An 18,055-nucleotide genomic window follows, 5' to 3' on the forward strand; every position below is an offset into this window, starting at 1 on the left:
TCATAAAATCTGGCTTTTATTAAAATGATCTCACCTTGCGCAGCTCCTTCTCCAGCTTAGCCTTCTCCTCTCTCTCCACATGGCTAGTCTTTTCCAGAGAAGCCAGTTTACCTCCCAGAGTGGTGACCTCATTCTCCAGACGACTGCGTTCTTCTTCGTAACGTGACTGACAGGCCTGGTATTCAGTTTTTAGAGTCTTCAGTTCCTCCTTCAGCTCTCCTGCTTCAGACACAGCCACCTAAAAAAAGAAGAAGAAGCAGAAGTCATAATCTGAGTGTGAAAAAAAAATATAGATGCTAAGCTGTCTACTACAAACATCCTGTTAGTTACCTTGTACTTGCACTCCAGGATTTCAGGTCCGTTGATGTCCACCTCGTAGTAGTCTCCGTCCTCGTGGCTGTCACGTTCTTTCTCGTTGTCTAAAGCAGACTGGCGCTCCTTGCTGGCTTGGAGCTTGCGGATGGTGTTGAGGTTCTCCGTGAGGCGGTTGACTTTCTCCTGATGCTCTGACAAAGCCCCGTTCGCCTGCTCGAGCTGTTTCTGGGAGTCCTGCAAATTGGACAGCAGGTTGACCTTCTCTCGTTCCATCTGAGGAAACAGAAACACAACAAGCAATGAGACTTGATTTTGTTTTGGTAACTGGCTGTAATGAAGAATAAAAAAAAACATATAACAGTAGATTAGAGGAGTATCTGTTTTGTGGTCAGGATGACACCTCCAAACTGCACCAACTAGCTCAGCATCAGGGTCAGGGTGACCTCAACAGTTTGCTGGACTCATTTCAGCTTAGTCACGAAACAAACAATGGCTGGCTCGTCTTACACACAAGAACATAGCTCAGCTTATATCAGAGCAAAGCTTTGTCATAAATTTATCAGTGAATAATGTGAACATTTAAAAAACAAAAAAGCTACTCTAACACTGCTTGACAAAACTTTTTTTGTTTCCCTCTTTTGTTGAAAGAAACCTTGAGCATGACCTGACAGAAATATGGTGATTTTATCAGATTTCTTTAGCTCTGTCATCACAGTAATCAACCACAACTGATGCATTTTAGTGTTTTTTTTTTTCAATCCTGTAACTATATTGGTGTTTCATTAATGGAAAATAAATCAGTCTGTCAAACAGCCACACTCAACGGGACCGGTGACCGTGAAGCCCAATCATAAGTGACCTTGTTGTGATGAGCCAGCAGATGTCAGGTCCTGTGGTGCCACCACCTGCTGTCTGAGGGCTACCGGAGCCTGAAGTTATGTACGTGTGCAGCTCTCTGGATTAACTTTACAGTAATGAGATTTAGATCCCTGCAGCTGAATGAGGCAGGATACAGCAAAACACTTCACCGTGACACACACCTTCAAATAAAACTTTAAAGGGGGATATTATGTATTTTCCAGGCCCGTAATTAAATTTTATACCATAATCGAGTAACTATTTTACCTATTTTTCTGAAAATGCTGTATATACATCAAAAATAAATTTGACTTTTTATCATCGTCTATCTAAACACCTGGAAATTGTCCTCTGTCTCTTTAAGAACCTCCTACCATTTCCAACGCTCCCACTTCAGCACGTTTTTACAACAACGCTTCAAAGGAGGGGTGCTGTTTTATTCATAGAATAGCTGAAGGAAATAATATAAAAATAACAGCTACAAGGCTCTATGTTGGTAAAGTGCTGCAGTGTTTTATGATGGAAGCAACTAACCTGCATCAGCTGTTGTTTGAGCTTCTGGATCTCAGAGATGTTCAGTTCGCTCAGCAGGTCGTCCACCAGGCTGGGTGCTGGGTGGAAGAGCTCCTCCTTCTCGGGCAGGGACATGCGGTTGTTGTCGGTGATGGTGTTGGCAAGTTTGCTGAAGCTGTTCTCGTATCCATACAGAGCCTCGTCGTTGTTGGGCTCAGTGGCGGCATCATCGCTGAACTTGAGACCATCCAGGGAAACGCTGAGAGGACTGAGGGAAAACGTGCTGTGTTGTGGTTTTTTTTTTTATTTTAATAAAGTACACCAAAGCCTGAAAGCACCTTGTTTAAAAGCTGTTTACCTGTGGTACAGGGTGTCTCCGATGTTCATGTAGTGAGAAAGCTCCTTCCTCAGGGACGCCTTGAGCTCTCGCTCGGTTTTGATGGTCTCCAGAGCCTCTCCCAGCTGGCGCTCTGCGATTTCCTTCAGACGAATGGCATCCTCCAACTGGCTGTTCAGGAACTGGGTGTCTTCCTCCAGACGACGGATCTCATGCTTCAAACCCTCAAACTCCACCTGGACAGAAAGCAGAGGCATAACATCACGCATACATAATATGTTTCAATAAACTGTTAATCTGAAACAGATTCGATTTTCTTAAGCCTTAATATTTAGTTTATTTCAGCATCCTGTGTGGTTCAGACTCACCTGACTCTGTTTGAGCACAGAAACCTGTTTCTGCAGAGAGATGTTCTCCTCCTCCAGCTCGGTGTAGTCCTGCAGCAGTCGACTCTCCCGGAACTTGTACTCCTTGATGTCATCACGCAGCTGACTTCTCTGGAGCTCCACCATTTGGCTGTTCTGTAAGAAACAAGCAACAAACAGAGCGAGAAAAGCGGTCAGTGATCAAGATCAGAATTGTATTTCCATACTTTTAGTTGGAACAGATTATGGCTTTTCAATGCTTTATGTGTTGCTGAATAATAAAGTGCTCCCATTTGACTGAACTAATGAGTGCATGTGTTTGTGGGTCTGTTGGGAGTAAGGTTGCCAGGTGTCTTTCCAGGCATTTGGCCACAAGTGTGTTCTCTTGCCAGTTTTAATGGCACCAAAGAGATTGAAGGCTTCTTATCTCTTTCTTAGGGACATGCATTCAAAAGACGGGAAGCTCTGTAATGGTTCTAATTGCCAAAAAGGACCATCTAATTAGGATTTATTCTTTGTAGACACGAGCCAATTGAGACAAATGAAGAAACTGAAGTAAAAATTGGTCCAAAAATAGACTGAAATATGCTTTGACTGGAAGTGAGAAGAATGCTCATACATGTACGGTAAAATAAGAATAAATGGTAACTTTCCATTTGCTCTTAATACAGGATAAAGCTCTGCTCCTAACTTAAGAGTAATTTGACCTTAAGCTAGTCTGGTAAGACCTCATTAACTATATACGAAGGGATACCATAAGGATTCTATCAGACCTATTGAGCCATCTGTGCTCCTACCAGCTCCCCCTGTAAGGTTTATTACAGGGTCATGTGTCGACCTGTGTGGCAGTGCATGTTGAATGGTGCAGAATATTTAAATATTTTGGTGAGCGTGTGACTAAAAAGACACGGATATAGCTAGAGTTTTTTTTTTTTTTGCATGTGTGTGCTTGGGACTTTGTGTGACTGAGGTTCTTTTAGAAAGATTGGCACAGATGACCTAAAACCAAATTTTCCACTTATTTAGCTTTTTGTCTGATTACTGTGGTCAAAATAAAAAAAACCCTGATCTAAGATTGTTTTAGCTTCCTCTTTGCACACTTTACTTTCTCACCACTGCTTTGAGATTTGATACTCATCAGAAACAACATGAAATGAATTAAACTATTATAAGAACTAGAGGGTCAGTAGCTTGATAAATGTTGCTGCAGTTTGCACAGTTTTGTGGTTAATGTTAACAAATATTAGATTAGATAGACATAATTACTACATTCTGAGTGTTACATCAAATGTCATTCAGTGGTTCATCAGGGTTGACAGTTAATGGCAAAAGTTTAGGCTAAGATTTTGCTTGACGTGTAGAGTTTGAAATATATGATTGTCATAACTCTTACTACCACATCAAATTCTAGTTCAACATCTGTGCAATTAATAGTGTTTGGTAAGGCTGCTTAGCTGTAACAGCCATCTTGAGTAGGGTCGACTCCATATTAAGCGATTATATTGTAGCTGTAAGGGCATTCATTACTTTTTAGAGACTCTTTACAATCCATTCAATGGTTCATGAGATATTTTGGTACCAGACTGACGAACGCACACACACAAGCAAAAACATTTTTTCCTGCCTTTCGAGCAATTAACACATTTCATTCTAAAATAGCTGAACTCAGAAGACTTTCTTGCTCAAATGTTACCCAGAGTTGTAATTTCTGAGAACGAAAACGCATAAATATTTTTGATGACTGAAGGAGTGTACGCTTCCCGTTATTACACTCTTTAAATTAATCACAATGTGCAGAGCAGAGTAGAAACTGTCATTTGAATTTGCATTAATATTAATCTGGGTGTTGGACATGTCTGATGAGAGTCCATCCATCCATCCATCCATCCATTTTCTTCCGCCTATCCGGGGTCAGGTCGCGGGGGCAGCAGCTTCAGAAGGGAGGCCCAGACCTCCCTCTCCCCAGCCACTTCTTCCAGCTCCTCCGGAGGAACTCCAAGGCGTTCCCAGGCCAGCCRAGAGACATAGTCCCTCCAGCGTGTCCTGGGTCTTCCTCGGGGCCTCCTCCCGGTGGGACGTGCCCGGAATACCTCACCAAGGAGGCGTCCAGGAGGCATCCTAACCAGATGCCCGAGCCACCTCAACTGGCTCCTCTCGACRTGGAGGAGCAGCGGCTCTACTCTGAGTCCCTCCCGGATGACCGAGCTTCTCACCCTATCTCTGAGGGAGAGTCCAGCCACCCTGCAGAGGAAACTCATTTCGGCCGCTTGTATCCGGGACCTCGTTCTTTCGGTCATGACCCAATGTCTGTTGAGAGTGTTGGTGCAATAATGCATAAACCATGAGTCCTAAAGCTTAGACTCAATGCAGTGGTGTGGACTTTTGAAGGACAGTAGAATTAGAGTAAAAAAGGTATTTCATAGCATTTGGAGGTATAAAACAGTGAACCCGTCTGGTTCCTGAAGAGTGATCGCAGAGTCTCTTTGTTTTAGCTCAACAAAGCAGTGGCAGCTGGCTGCTCGGGTCTCTTCCTGGTCAGGGTTATGTGCCTCAGCTGGAAGGTCGGTGCTGTTCAGTTCAGATGAATAGACACTGCCACTGAACCTGATTAAGACGCTACACAATCTGATTAAAATGTGCATGCAGGTCGTGACCTTTCACCTTGCTTCTGCATGCTCTGCTACAACGAGCCCGAGAGACTGAAGGGGAGACCATGTGTGCCCCAAGAGTTATCAACGATTATTAACATGAGGAACTTACAGCCCTCTGGGGAATATTTCTGATAAATCACAAACATGAGAGTGTCTGTAAAAACCGGGGTGCGATATTCTGAGGGCACTCTGGTGCCACCCACAAATTCCTAACCACAGACCTAAGTGAGGTCAGTGACATTTGTCCCTTCAGCTGATGTCTGGACAGCTGCCTTAGTAATAACATATACATATTACAGAGAGGTGTGTCACTTCAATGTGAAGAGGGTGGCAATAAGAATCATTGAAATCTTTAAAATAAAGTGAGAAGGAGAGCATGGATGTGTTTATTCCTCAGATGTTCTTGTAAAGTGGTTTTAAAAACTCCTCACAAATCTCTGTGAATCAGATCATTTTCCATCTCTAACATTTAAGCTCTACTCTTAATCCTACATTTTATTTTTCAGTAAACTACTTTCATTAAAATTCCAGGTCTAAAACTGTCTAGATGTGTTTCTACATAGTACATTGAAGATAATATAGCCATTAAATCTTCTAGAAATGCCTGATGGCTCAGTAAGCCAGAGTGAAAAGTTTTTGGCTCAGTCAAAGAGTAGATTAAATATTTTAATGCTTTGGTTAAAAACCTTTCTGTGTTCTTAATAACTCAGTAGAAGCCAGTTTGTCCTTCTGAAAAATCCATATAGCCTCTTAGTCTTAGTTTGGCTCCCACAGAAGTGATGTGCAGACCCCCAGATGGCACACAACTGGATTATTTATATCATTGCAAAGCCTGACTTAAAGAGGGTAAAAACTATGTTCAATCCCATTTCTATCCCTCCATTTCATTCTCCATCCTCTTCACTTAGCACTTAACCAAAATGCACGTGCCAGTCTCTTTACCCAGCAAACAACCTTCAACCAAAGTGCAAAAGCTCCCAGATGCTACGACACAAAAAGCTTCAGGGTGTTTCCTTCCTACTCCATTTCTCTGCTTCTCTTTCTAATACCCCTGACCTCCATTTTGCCATTTCAGCAACAGCATGCTTTCATACAACAATCATTCGTCACGGCTGAAACATTCATCTTGATAAGGTTTAATCTATCTGAGAAAAATGGACAGAATGTTTGGCCTAGACACTGTATGTCGAATAATTCTGCACTAAAGGGCACAAGCTAGATGGTGAGGAAAGGTAAAAAATCATTAGATTTGACTCCCCCAATCCAAACTCATCCAAAGATCACCTTGAGGAGAGCTGAGGAATGAAAAGCAGATGCAGTGCAGCAACAAAAAAAAAGCAAAGAAATGAAGCTCAGGGGCATCATTGCTTTTGTCAGAACAAAGGAGGAGGGTGAAAGCTGGTCTGCTTTTATCTTTCTCTATTTTTGCAAGCTGCTGTCATTCTACTCAAGCCCAAACTCCACAAAGGAAAGAAAACAAGGTCAAGGTCAGACACCTCAATAAAAGGGGTTGAATTTAAAAAGAGTGAGAGGACTCCTAAAAGTGAAGCTTTGCCCTGTGCGTGACTACTGATAAACCCACAGGCTGACAGTGGGCTTCACACACACCAGTGATTTTGAGGTCATGTGGATGTGAGTGGAGTTTTTTACCCATTAGTGGGAGTGACTGTGCAGGCATGTGTGTTTGTGTCATCAATTTATCAGTAGCCATTGATTTGGCAAAGAAAACCATTTTGGTTCAGTGAACCGAGGGGTTTAAAGACAACAAATGCATTTTCAGCCTAATTAGTTACCAATGGAAATCCCCTAACTGTATTTCAAGAGATGTTCCCTAAAAATAGCAATCCATCTGGGGGATATGAAGCTTCTGATGAGGCACCTATCTGAAGACTGAGTAGGAGGAGGAAACCAGATATTATCTGGATGGGTTTGAGTGGGCCCGGGCCCATGTCTGTAATTTTAAAACGAGAACAGATCATTCTCTGTAATGGCTATCTTCAAACATCTTCACCTCATATTGCACGGCCGTTTTGATCTTTTCTTTTTAGAAGCAATCTCTTAACCTCTTCCCCCATTTATCTTTCCATACTGCCTCCTCCTTCCATCCAACCTCAGGAGAAGAGGCGATCTGTCTTGCCATTAACGTCACGAGAAATAATCAGGGAGTAGACATCAACACCCCAGAGCCCTCCAGGACTAGGAGTCCTATTACATTAGCCTCAGTCTCCGGAGATAATAACAGGGAACAAAGAGCAACCCTCCTTAGATCTCTGTACCACTCACCTCAGACCCTTCAGTAGTCAAGGGGAGACTTCAACACTGCTTGTGATATTGCTTGAACTTGTGTGCGTCACTGTTCCACAACTAAAAAGCCTGCCAAATACTCTTTTGTCTTCTGGGTCTAATAAAACAAACCCAAATAACAGTCCTTACTTACAATAAATTTGCACTGTAGTTGCAAATCTTGGGGAGAAAATATAAAAATACTTAATCATATTTAAAAATGGAAGTACAGTTCTAATACAAAAAAAGTCTGTAGGGAGTAATAATACAGAGCTTTCATAACATTTGGAATATTCTTATCTTTGGCTTTGCTGGATAATTTGCAGACACTCAGCTCGTGGCGCTCTCCATTCTTTGAGGATAATGTTGCTACATTCTCCCAAGACATGAGACTGAATTTAATGAAGTCATGCCTATGAGACTGTGCCTTTTCACAATGTTACAAGCTCTTTTGTGGGGGTTTAATCCTATAGAAGGAACTCTAGACGTGAAATGCATCTTATCGGTGCTTCGGGCTGCCATTTGGCAAAAGAAAAAAAATGTTGGCTGGTTGGATTGTGACAAATGTAGCCAACTGAAATGCTGTAACTAAAATGGTTGTGAAAGAATTGGCCTCTACAGTGTCAAAATCCTGTTAACTAATTGAAGCTTTCGCCTGTGTGAAATTATGCTGTGAACAAAACTGATCTGTGAACAAAACAGGAAAATTTGAAATGTTTGGATGGCTTTTAAATACCTTTATTTCCCCACAAAAATACCACAGCTATAAAAGCTCCTCTTCACAAATAATCAAGAGCGTCTAGATGAAATTTGTAGACGAGTGAAATAAAAATTGCAACAGTTGCAGTGCATGAAAAAAAATCTAACTTACAGTCCTGCTCCTTCTCTAACGGATTTTAGGACTCCTAATTCTTTTGTACCAACTTCAACGTGCCCCAGCACCCTCCTCCTCCTCCCTCCACTTGCAGCAAGAGCTTTGAGCTAATTTGAAATCTGGGAGACAAAGGCGTCTTTCAGGCCCTGCGATCTGATCTGGTCACAGTGCCAGCTACGGTGCCCAGGCTTTGTCCGTTCGCTCACACGCCTGGCACCCAAAAGTGTCATTCGAGGGGTGTCATTATCTTCAATACATGGGGCAATTTACACTCCTGACCATTTTATCGCACCAATTAGAGCGGTGTGAGGCTCACTGCAGAGGAGCAGGGTCTTCATAAAGGGAACAGCAGTAGCAAAATGGCCAACATGCAGACCACCAGTGAGACAGCCAATAAATCAGAGCAGCACAGTGTTTGAGATCCCAAAATAACAAAAATATCCAAATTAAATAACCTCAAGTGCTGGATTTAGGAAATGCAGTGCAACTGTAGAAAGCTGTGATGTTCGATTTGAAACCTAATTGTTAACTGGTAGTCAGTTTTATAACACATAGCAAAGGCTCTGTTTTAAAAACAACCCTGGTTAAGTACATCTGGCTCCTATAATACTCCGCTCACACATATGAGCAGCAGCTGACCTAATTATGGTCGCATTTGGAGCTTTTTGAAACTTGGCCATGCCATTTTTAAGTCTTTCTCTAATCTTAGCACTGCTGACATCTGCTTCAAAATGGTGACTCCCAAAAAAAAAAAAAAAAAACTGCAGCACAGTGCATCTGGATGTGGTTCAAGGAGGAGAGTACTTTTTCTTAAAATCGTCAACCCTCCCCACCCCTTATTAAGGTTTTGACCCACAAAAACAGCGGGCTCAGCTAAATCTTCTGTGCACAAACAGGGAAGATGAGTTTAATATTCTTATGGCAAGATGATTAAACGGGAACAGATAAACAAGAACAGATCAAATAATGTCATGCAGAAGAGAGTAAAGTAGGGGGCACACTGAGCTCTGAGCTGCAGCTGGGTGGATAAATATAAAGAAAACATGTGTAACACCACCAATTTTCACTCCAAAACTCAGCTGTAGACTGGTGATACTGGAACTAAAAGTTCCTGTTGACACAATGCAACATAAACAAAATGTTCTAATAAAGCCAAACTCTTGATAAATGCTGCTCCCTCAAGTTTCCTCTGATTCCAGCTTTGATTTAGGCTTTCAAGGCAGCAAGGACTTTATCCTCAAAGAAACTTCCTGTTCATCTTATTTAATAACTCCATGTCTTTGAGTCAAACATGTTTGCAAACACCTGTCAAATTTAAATTATTATCGCACAACTCTTGGCAAAAACAGAGCCTGAAATTTGTGCTGTGCTCATGTCTCTTCTAATGAGGTTAATTAGCTGTGAATAGATGTAAATACAAGCATGAAGAGGTCGGACACCGTCCAAAGTGGGACACATAACGATGCTGTGCAATGAATTTAGATAAGCTTGCAGGAATGTGTGCTCAGATTTACAGGAACGACTTGGCTGGGCCTCGGGCAAACACTAATGGCTTTGTCTCATCTGAGGTGAAAGGTTTCTTTTAAATTTATGAGGCTTGCCTAAAAAATGATTAAATGGGCTTTCATGTAGACTCCTGCCATCTGTTCTAATAAAAAAATAAAAAAATAATAATAATTATAACTGGTCGTTTACTTTTCCTACCTTGTGGCTCCACCCCAGGAGACAAGAGGGGTGGATTTTCTCACATTAGCCTTGAAGGAAAGGTGTTTCTACAGTCATTAATGTGATTAGTCATCTTTTCATGTCATAACACAGATGAGGTTGTGGCAGCCTTAAAACAGGAAAATTTGAGATACAAATGTTGATGCAATGTTGGCTCACATGTGTATTCTTTAGATCAAGTGGTGGTGAATAGCTGATTGTTGTTTTGCAACTTTTAAAAAGCACCTTGAGCCTCAACAGCTACAAAGTGACATGAACAAACACAAATCTCTGCCTCAAACAACAAGGAAGTGCATTTTCAAAATTCTGAGAAGTAGCATAAAAACACATCCTGATGAATCGTATTGTCTCTTTACAATGGCAGCTTAAACCACACCGTGTACCTATATAAACAAAATGAAACAAGGAGCAGAAGGGTGGTGTGGTACATATTCTGTGTCTCCATCTCTTACCTCTTTCAGGTCTTGGGAGATGGCGACGAGGTGCTCATTCTCAGATTGGGTGTTGGCGAGGATGTTTCGCGACTGCCGGAGCTCGTTCTGCAACTCCAGGACTCTCTGCTCGTAGTAGGCCTCCTTACAGGCTGACTCCTGGATCAGAGACTCTTCGCGACTCTCCCCATCTGCCGCCACCTTCCTGTGGTTGGTATAAGCTTGTCCAAAGGCCTGAAAGAGGAGCAGGGGGTTCTGGTTAGAACTAAAATGATTAGCGATACCTGAACCTTGCTAATTAGTGAGCAGATTCAAAGTCCACCTTAAAGCACTAAATGGATTTTGCAGCATTTTCTTGTGATTCAGACATTTTAAACTGACACTTATCTCTACTTTCATGGTTCACTTGAGGACCAGCCATGACCTCCCAAAACCTTCTGGTCTCTTTGTAGAGATTAACAGCTCTGATTCATCTGGGATGCATCAGAGTGTCTAACCCACAAACCCATCCCTCCCCCTCTACCTCCTGTGCAGCACGTGCACCGCAGTGATTCCACAGACAGAAAGGCCAAAGAGGAAATGGACTCGGGTCTAAGTGACCATGAGAGACCGGTTGTCTAATGCTCTTAAAACCTTAGATCACTTCCAGGGACGATCACGAGATCAGATGAGGGGATGCTCGTTGTTGAAAGGCAATGAACCGTCGTGCAGTTTGAGTGTGAAATATGACAGACTTTTTACTGCTGCTGATCCGTCCTTAATTTATCTCCTAATGTGCTCTTAGCCTGCAAGGCAGAAACAACAACAAAAAAAACCCCAGCAGAGACTGACCTTCATACTGCAGCAGAAACTGGGTTAGACAACACTCTCCTTGCTCAAACTAATCACCATGCTGATGACAGATTTCATTTTCAATCCTGTAGACACTGGTGTTCAGATGGAAATTCTGACTCTTATCTTGTCTAATAGCTTGTGTGTGCAGGCGGTAATCTGAAATCACCTGAGGCACCAAATCTGACCTTGTCTGCAGCTTCACTCTCCCTTCTCTCTGACCGCCTACCCCAAATATGTCACACGTGACTGGCTGCTGCAGGATTTTCTCCATTTGATTGAGTATCCTATTAATCCCAGTAATTCCTTCTAAGAGAGGAAAAAAAAACATTTATATTTGTATTAGCCCACTGACCTACTTTTAGAACTTGGAGGAATAGGAACATTTGTACAACTAGTTGAATGAATCAGGAAATCAATGCCGTGTGCAGGGCGGTGAATAAATTTCACATTTCGGTGAAGCTGATGGCACAAACACAAAACAGGCACAAATCAGCAATAAGAACAGATTAAATCTCACTGAGAGGCACATATGTTTTTATCTGTAAGCATCTCTGCTCAAGTTGGCACCATCTGCTCACAAACGAATCATTTCATCCGTCTACGAACCCCACTTTGTTGCCACAACCTCACACTGTGTGAACTGTACTTTATACAACTTTACATTGATATCAGTTTTGCGTCACAAACATTTATATTTTATTTTATGATTATTCGTTTGTGGGAAATGCCATCTTGACACTAACTACTGAGACCGGTTTGTCACAACAGGCATTTATTGACAGCCAGAGTCTGTCAATAAACAATTATCATTTACAACTATAGATAAGAGTGTGCGTTAAATACTTCTATTTCCTCTCTGTGCCTCGTTCCCAAAAATCACTCAATCACCAGGAGGCGGTATTTGATTAAAAACTCATTAGGGTGACTGGATTAACTCTATCAGAAATCAGGGGAATCCCATCAATATAATCTTGATGCTGCATAGTTGATGCCACGAGGAGAATAAATCCAATCTCAGGGGGCTTTCATTCAAACAAACAGAGCCCAAAACACACTGACCCAATGACTTTAATCTTAGTTCACCAAGCGTGCACGGCTTTAAGGCTACTCCTAGGAGAGGGTACAATGAGGACAAACGCGACCAAGCCTGTAATCTCTCAATGAACGGCCCACATTATTTATAATTCATCTTTAGTGAGCCATATGTTGCAGTTTTTTTAAGTGGACGTGCGAGCAGGGATTAATAATCTCATGTAAAGCTAATTATTGTTAGATTTTTTTGTCTGGGTTTGAATTCCTCACAGATGATGATATCTGACTACAGAAATAAAAGCTAACACTTTATAGATTGAATCCAATACTAAACACGATGTCTGTCTTCATTAGAGGAATGAACAGTTGTCCTGGTTTGACTCAGCTTAGAGACCAGAGTTCAGAATTATTGCGATCATAAAACCTCATGTGACTGAGGAACTGATTATGACTTCAGTCAACTCGGCTCAGGTTTTTTTTTTCCTCTATAAGCTGTCAGAATGACGACTTCCTTAAACTATTTTCAAACCATAACAGAGGATCTATCTACCCAAGTAACCACAGCAAATACTGCTACATGGGTGAACTGTTACAGATAACTTCTTGTTCTTTAAGCTTTAGTTTAGATCAGGGGCGTCAAACTTATTTTCTCCGAGGGCCACATGAGCGATATGGTGAAGGGCCAGTTGTAATGAACTTTGACGTTTCAAGTTTAAATTTGACTAAAGTGTTTTAACACGTCCTCTTTTACTGATAAGAACTAAGTGTATGACTGATTAAATCTGAAATAAATAATAATAATACTGATGATGCATTTTATTTATAAAGCACCTTTCAGGACACCCAAGGACACTGCACAATAGAAAAAAAAATGTAGATACATATACATAAGGTAGTGTGGGAGAAACAGAAATGTGGAGTACAGAACAGTCATGTAATAAAATACAAAAATGTAGACAAAGTGAACAATGGGGTTGTGGGGGGGGGGGCATAGAAGTGTGGACAACAAAAACAGGCATATATTGAAAATAGGAATTAACAGCGGTAGGCTAATTTGACAAGATGTGTCTTCAGGCCAGTCTTAAACAGGACAAATACAGAAATATTAAAAGTTAAAACTAATAAAGTTTTATTCACTGATGAGTTTCTAGTAAGTAGCTATTTAGTTTATGGTTGATGTTGACTTTAAAGCAGCTCATTTTCAGACATTAATACTGTGCTATCCAGCTAAATTGCTCAGTCACTTAAAGTTACATCAACAGTTCAGGGGCAGGACAATTGTTATTATCTTTCACCTTTTAGGTTTATTTTGTTGCATTTAATCATAAATATAAAGTTTACCATTTTTTTATTTTATTTATTTACTGTTATTTTACCAGGCAAATCCCATTGAGATCTCAGATCTCTTTTTCAAGGGCGGCCTGGGCCTGAAGGCAACCTATTGTACATGTTTTTGTGTTGTGGGGGAAACCGGAGTACCCGGAGAAAACCCACGCAAGCANCCTGAAGGCAACCTATTGTACATGTTTTTGTGTTGTGGGGGAAACCGGAGTACCCGGAGAAAACCCACGCAAGCACGAGGAGAACATGCAAACTCCGCACAGAAAGACCCCAGGTCCGAACCGGGGATCGAACCCAGGATCTTCTTGCTGTGAGGCGTCGGTGCTAACCACTGAGCCGTCGTGCCGCCACCATTGATGTAAGAAACAATTTTAATGGTAAGTAAAAAAAAAAAAAATCCACACGGGAGTCACCCGGGGGTCAGGCCTTGAGTTTGACACATGCAGTTTAGATAAAGCCTACAGAAAAAGCAAGAATGGCTTTGAATGTTGAATTAGATTCAGCCTGAAAAGGTAAATCTACTGAGCACAATGTGTTACTTCAAGGTGAATCCCCCATTTCATCAAAGCTCAAGACGACCATTTTAAAATAAATAAATGCATATGGCTATGTCATTACGCCCTCACTTTATATAACTTGGGAAGTTAAAGCAGAATAAACATAAGTTATTTCAGCTAAAAAAATGTTTCTCATGCTTCAACAGACCTGTGCGCCAAGCGCCAAAAGAGAAGAGTGATTTGGGATCAATACAGCAGGACTCAGAGTCTCAGTGGGGCTGAAGTTTCCATCTATATTGTTATTTTTAGTTCCTGCATTGTCTGTAAAGGTTAGTGTTTGTGTGGGATGAACCGAGCAAGGCAATGGGATCTTGGAGGATACTGTTACTAAAGATCAATGATGGGTTATGAAACTGACCACACTGAACAAATGAGCCTAACATCAAAAGTCAACAGCATTTCTGTGAATTCTAGTGAGTTATTTTGGCTTTTTAAGAATCAAAACCCAGCAACACAATTTATGTCTCAAAACTGCTCTCTTTATGGCTTTGACACTGAAAGACCACCTACACAATAATGGCATATAAGTTGTTTTATCGTACAGCCTTGTGTCTACACAAACATTTTAAGAGCCCCGAAAAGATGTTTTTGGAAAGGGTTTTCAAGGAGAAAAAGAAACTAAAATGCCACCCTTGCATTTACATGTAGACAGAACAAATCTGTTCGTAAACAATGTCAAATCTCTACCTCTAAGCGAACCTAATATGTTTTAGATGTAAAAATAGTAAAACAGTATTATGCCCAGGGCTGGGCAATAATTCAATAACATATCGTGATAGACACGTGGTCAATATCATTGAAAAATTTGTTCCATAGAATATTGATAATTTCACTAAACTCTGATCCAGAACTGCAAGGCATTCTGGGGGATGTAGGCAGAGAAAAGGCTTTAGCTGCTCGACCTTCCACAGTCCAGCTAAGCAAGGTTGGTGGAATCAAACTCACTCTTTGGTAAACTAGCAACAACCTGCTGAGTAACAAGTAGCAGCAGGTTCGTGTTTCGCCTCAGAGCTGCTTCTAAATAAAAGAACGATGTGGAGGGAAAGGAAAAACAAGTGCAACAGCTCAAGAGGAAATTGTGGATAAAAGAGGAAAAGTAATGTCACCAGTTTGGCAGTTTTTTCATCATTTTTTTCTTCCTGTCATGATTCATTTTTTAACCATATTGCCCAGCCCTAACTATACCAACACTAGTTAAAATGTAGTACATATAACTATCCAGTAAGAAGAATTGTGTACATAATGTGAAAGCTTGTGAAAATGCTCCACTGTCATTTTTTTGTGTGTTTCCTTGTGGATAAAGACATTTCTAAAAACAAAGATGTATCTACAATGATATGTTTTGAAAGGACAAAAAAAAAGAGATTGTTTTGGAAAACTTTTTTTTTTTTTGTTGTGGACACGGCTTTATGGGATTTCAGGCTCTGAATCTAATGCAACACCAAACAATCTGAAACAGTAGATGTGTTTGGAGCAAAGGTTATAATGACAAGACAAAGAAAAGATTTATAGGGTTGTTTAATGATATGGGGTGGAAAACTCATTTATGTGTTGATTAAAATATTACAAACTATCAAATGCAATATTTTCCATTGGTTACAACCTTCCCTAAACTGTGGAAAGTAATTATCCTCCCTGTATGCCAAGAAGGATAAATTTAAATCTTGTCAGAACTTGTGAAGCAGAGTGTGGGTTGATGCTGATCAGATTTTCAGGCTCCTAAGAAGCATTTTTAGGAGATGACACCATGTGGTGAATGAAAACAATACAGCTGTGTCTTGAAATGACTTCAGTTTCTTCTACACTGATGGCCAGAGCGCTGGGGGTGACCAACCCTGGATACCAAAGCAGTGATTCAGCAACACTGAATGCTGTTCAGTTGTTCAGCCCCTCATTGTGGACAAAAGCAGAGGAAGAGAGTTGGAGCGAGAAACAACACAAAGATTGAATCAACCTCCTCTGCCTCGTGAAGCTCGGCTCACGTGGAGTGGCAGTTTATGATGATGAGAAACAGTCACGCTCATTTGCTTCCTTTCTGTCTCAATTCACAGGCCACTGGGCAAAAAGAAACCTCAAAACGACAAATCGCTCTGAGGAGTGTGCCGATTCTAAAATTAGCTTCCCACCATTCACTGTTTATTATACAGATCTCTGGAGGCCTGGGGTTAAAGTGTAAAAGTAAGCCAGTCTTTTCAGAGGATGACCCAGTGTTCAACTGCAAACAGCTTCAGTAATTCATCCCTGTGAGTTTTAAAAGCTCTGCATGTAATTTCTGTTAGACTGTATAACACGATGCTTTCAGGAATGTGATGTCTTATGGCTGTGTGGGAGTTTTCTCACAGCACAGTTCACTGATAACGCTGCTGCTGCTCTAAAAGCCCTTGACATTTGCTATACTGAGTAACACAGTGGCTAATTATTTACTTCAAACTTTACTCTTTAGTGGGGGTGGGTTGAAAACGACAAGACAAATTCACCAAATAAATCTGTGGAGGTTGGGAGGAGCTTTCTGATGTGTTTTTTGTGGTGAAGTGTTAATCTGTTTCTCACATCAGCAACTCTAATTTTAAAGAATGAGCAAGAGATAAACGGTACGGGCGCGTGCTGCGGTCCAAAAAAAAAACAAGCTCTTTTTCGTTTCTCGCCTCTCACAGTCTGCTTCTCCTGTGTCAGACTCATCATGAAGAGGGGCTGCTAACAACACAGGATTCCAATGATGTCGGACAACAGCGAGCTGAAAGGTCCAAAGTGTGGCCCACATGCACAGACAAAGACGTGACGTCACATTCAGCAGGATGTTTACAGAAGTAGCCCATGGATGCTACATGTTAGCATGTTGATCGTGAAGTTGTTGTTCAATCAGAGCAGATTAAATAATTACCTGACATGTCCTGATGCATCTCAGTAATCCAGGAAGAAAAATCTAGGTCCTCTGAACGAGTTCTTCTTTATAATGAAACGTTTTGTCTCTCCTCCAAGAGACTGGTAGTCCAAAAAAACAACAACAAAAAAAAAAAAAACAAGCACTTTTTCCTTTCTCGCCTCTCACAGTCTGCTTCTCTCTCTTTTGGAGGAGAGATGTTTCAAAGAAGAACCTGTCCAGAGGACCTACTTACATTTTTTTCCCTTTTTTTTTTAATTATCTGACCTGCTTTAGTTCAGTGTTTATTTCTGAACCTGCTGCTAACTGGATGCTACAGTGCAGCATTTTATTTTTGGAATGAAGCGACGCGCTAAAAGAAAAGTATTAATTAAGTAACTCTAGCATCGGTCCGCGACCAACGTTGGACGTTACAGTCATATTTTTCTGTGGATTCTCAGTCACCCAGGACATGGAAAATTAAAAGAAAAAATTTATTAAGTGACTGGACTTCAGTTCTCTAGCTGATGATATGTGGAGCGACACTGATGTAAAAGTCAGATGAAATGAGACCTGAGCGTTCAGACTGAGGTCGCTTTGAAAAACGTATGTATCCAACTGAGTACCACACACCGAAAAGAGCTAGGTTTGATTTGAGAAAATCTGATTCGTCTGACTGTCATGAAAACATCTTCTGCCTATCATCAATAAGGCCCATTAAAGTACCAAGTCGATAAGCCATATCGATAAGAGTAGTAGTATCGATAAAATCTTAACGATACCCTCCTCTAGTGAAAAATGTAAAAATGCAAAACAACGTGTTAGCAGAAGAAAAAAAAACAAAGAAGATGAGATAAATGGTAACAGAAGAGGCAGAGACGGAAGCTGCTTCCTGGCACACAGCCACACTGAATCACTGCATCGCCTATTATCCACACACAGGCCTGGATAATTTCACACCCACTCAACACACACATAAATCCCATTTCCAGTCCTAGCAGTCAGTGTGCCCTGCAGTCAGCCACACCGCAGCACCTGGCACTTTGACCATGCTGAGGCTCGTACTCGGTCCCGTTTAT

At 41.2% G+C, this 18,055-nt stretch overlaps 1 protein-coding gene across 2 annotated transcripts in view; it reads right to left on the reverse strand.

Annotated features, from left to right (window-relative positions):
• The window catches only part of LOC106529942 (protein bicaudal D homolog 2), a 40,674-nt gene that overhangs the window by 11,479 nt on the left and 11,140 nt on the right, over positions 1 to 18,055 (reverse strand). For both annotated transcript variants that reach the window (XM_014025474.1, XM_014025473.1), the window contains 6 exons: positions 10,374 to 10,586; positions 2,392 to 2,544; positions 2,045 to 2,259; positions 1,708 to 1,954; positions 331 to 588; positions 35 to 238 (listed from right to left, as the gene is read on the reverse strand). In XM_014025474.1, the coding sequence (XP_013880928.1) occupies positions 35 to 238; positions 331 to 588; positions 1,708 to 1,954; positions 2,045 to 2,259; positions 2,392 to 2,544; positions 10,374 to 10,586 (1,290 nt within the window). The remainder of the gene's footprint in view (positions 1 to 34; positions 239 to 330; positions 589 to 1,707; positions 1,955 to 2,044; positions 2,260 to 2,391; positions 2,545 to 10,373; positions 10,587 to 18,055) is intronic.

This window comes from Austrofundulus limnaeus, unplaced genomic scaffold (assembly GCF_001266775.1).
Source record: "Austrofundulus limnaeus strain Quisiro unplaced genomic scaffold, Austrofundulus_limnaeus-1.0 Scaffold478, whole genome shotgun sequence".
Taxonomy (NCBI): Eukaryota; Metazoa; Chordata; class Actinopteri; order Cyprinodontiformes; family Rivulidae; genus Austrofundulus; species Austrofundulus limnaeus.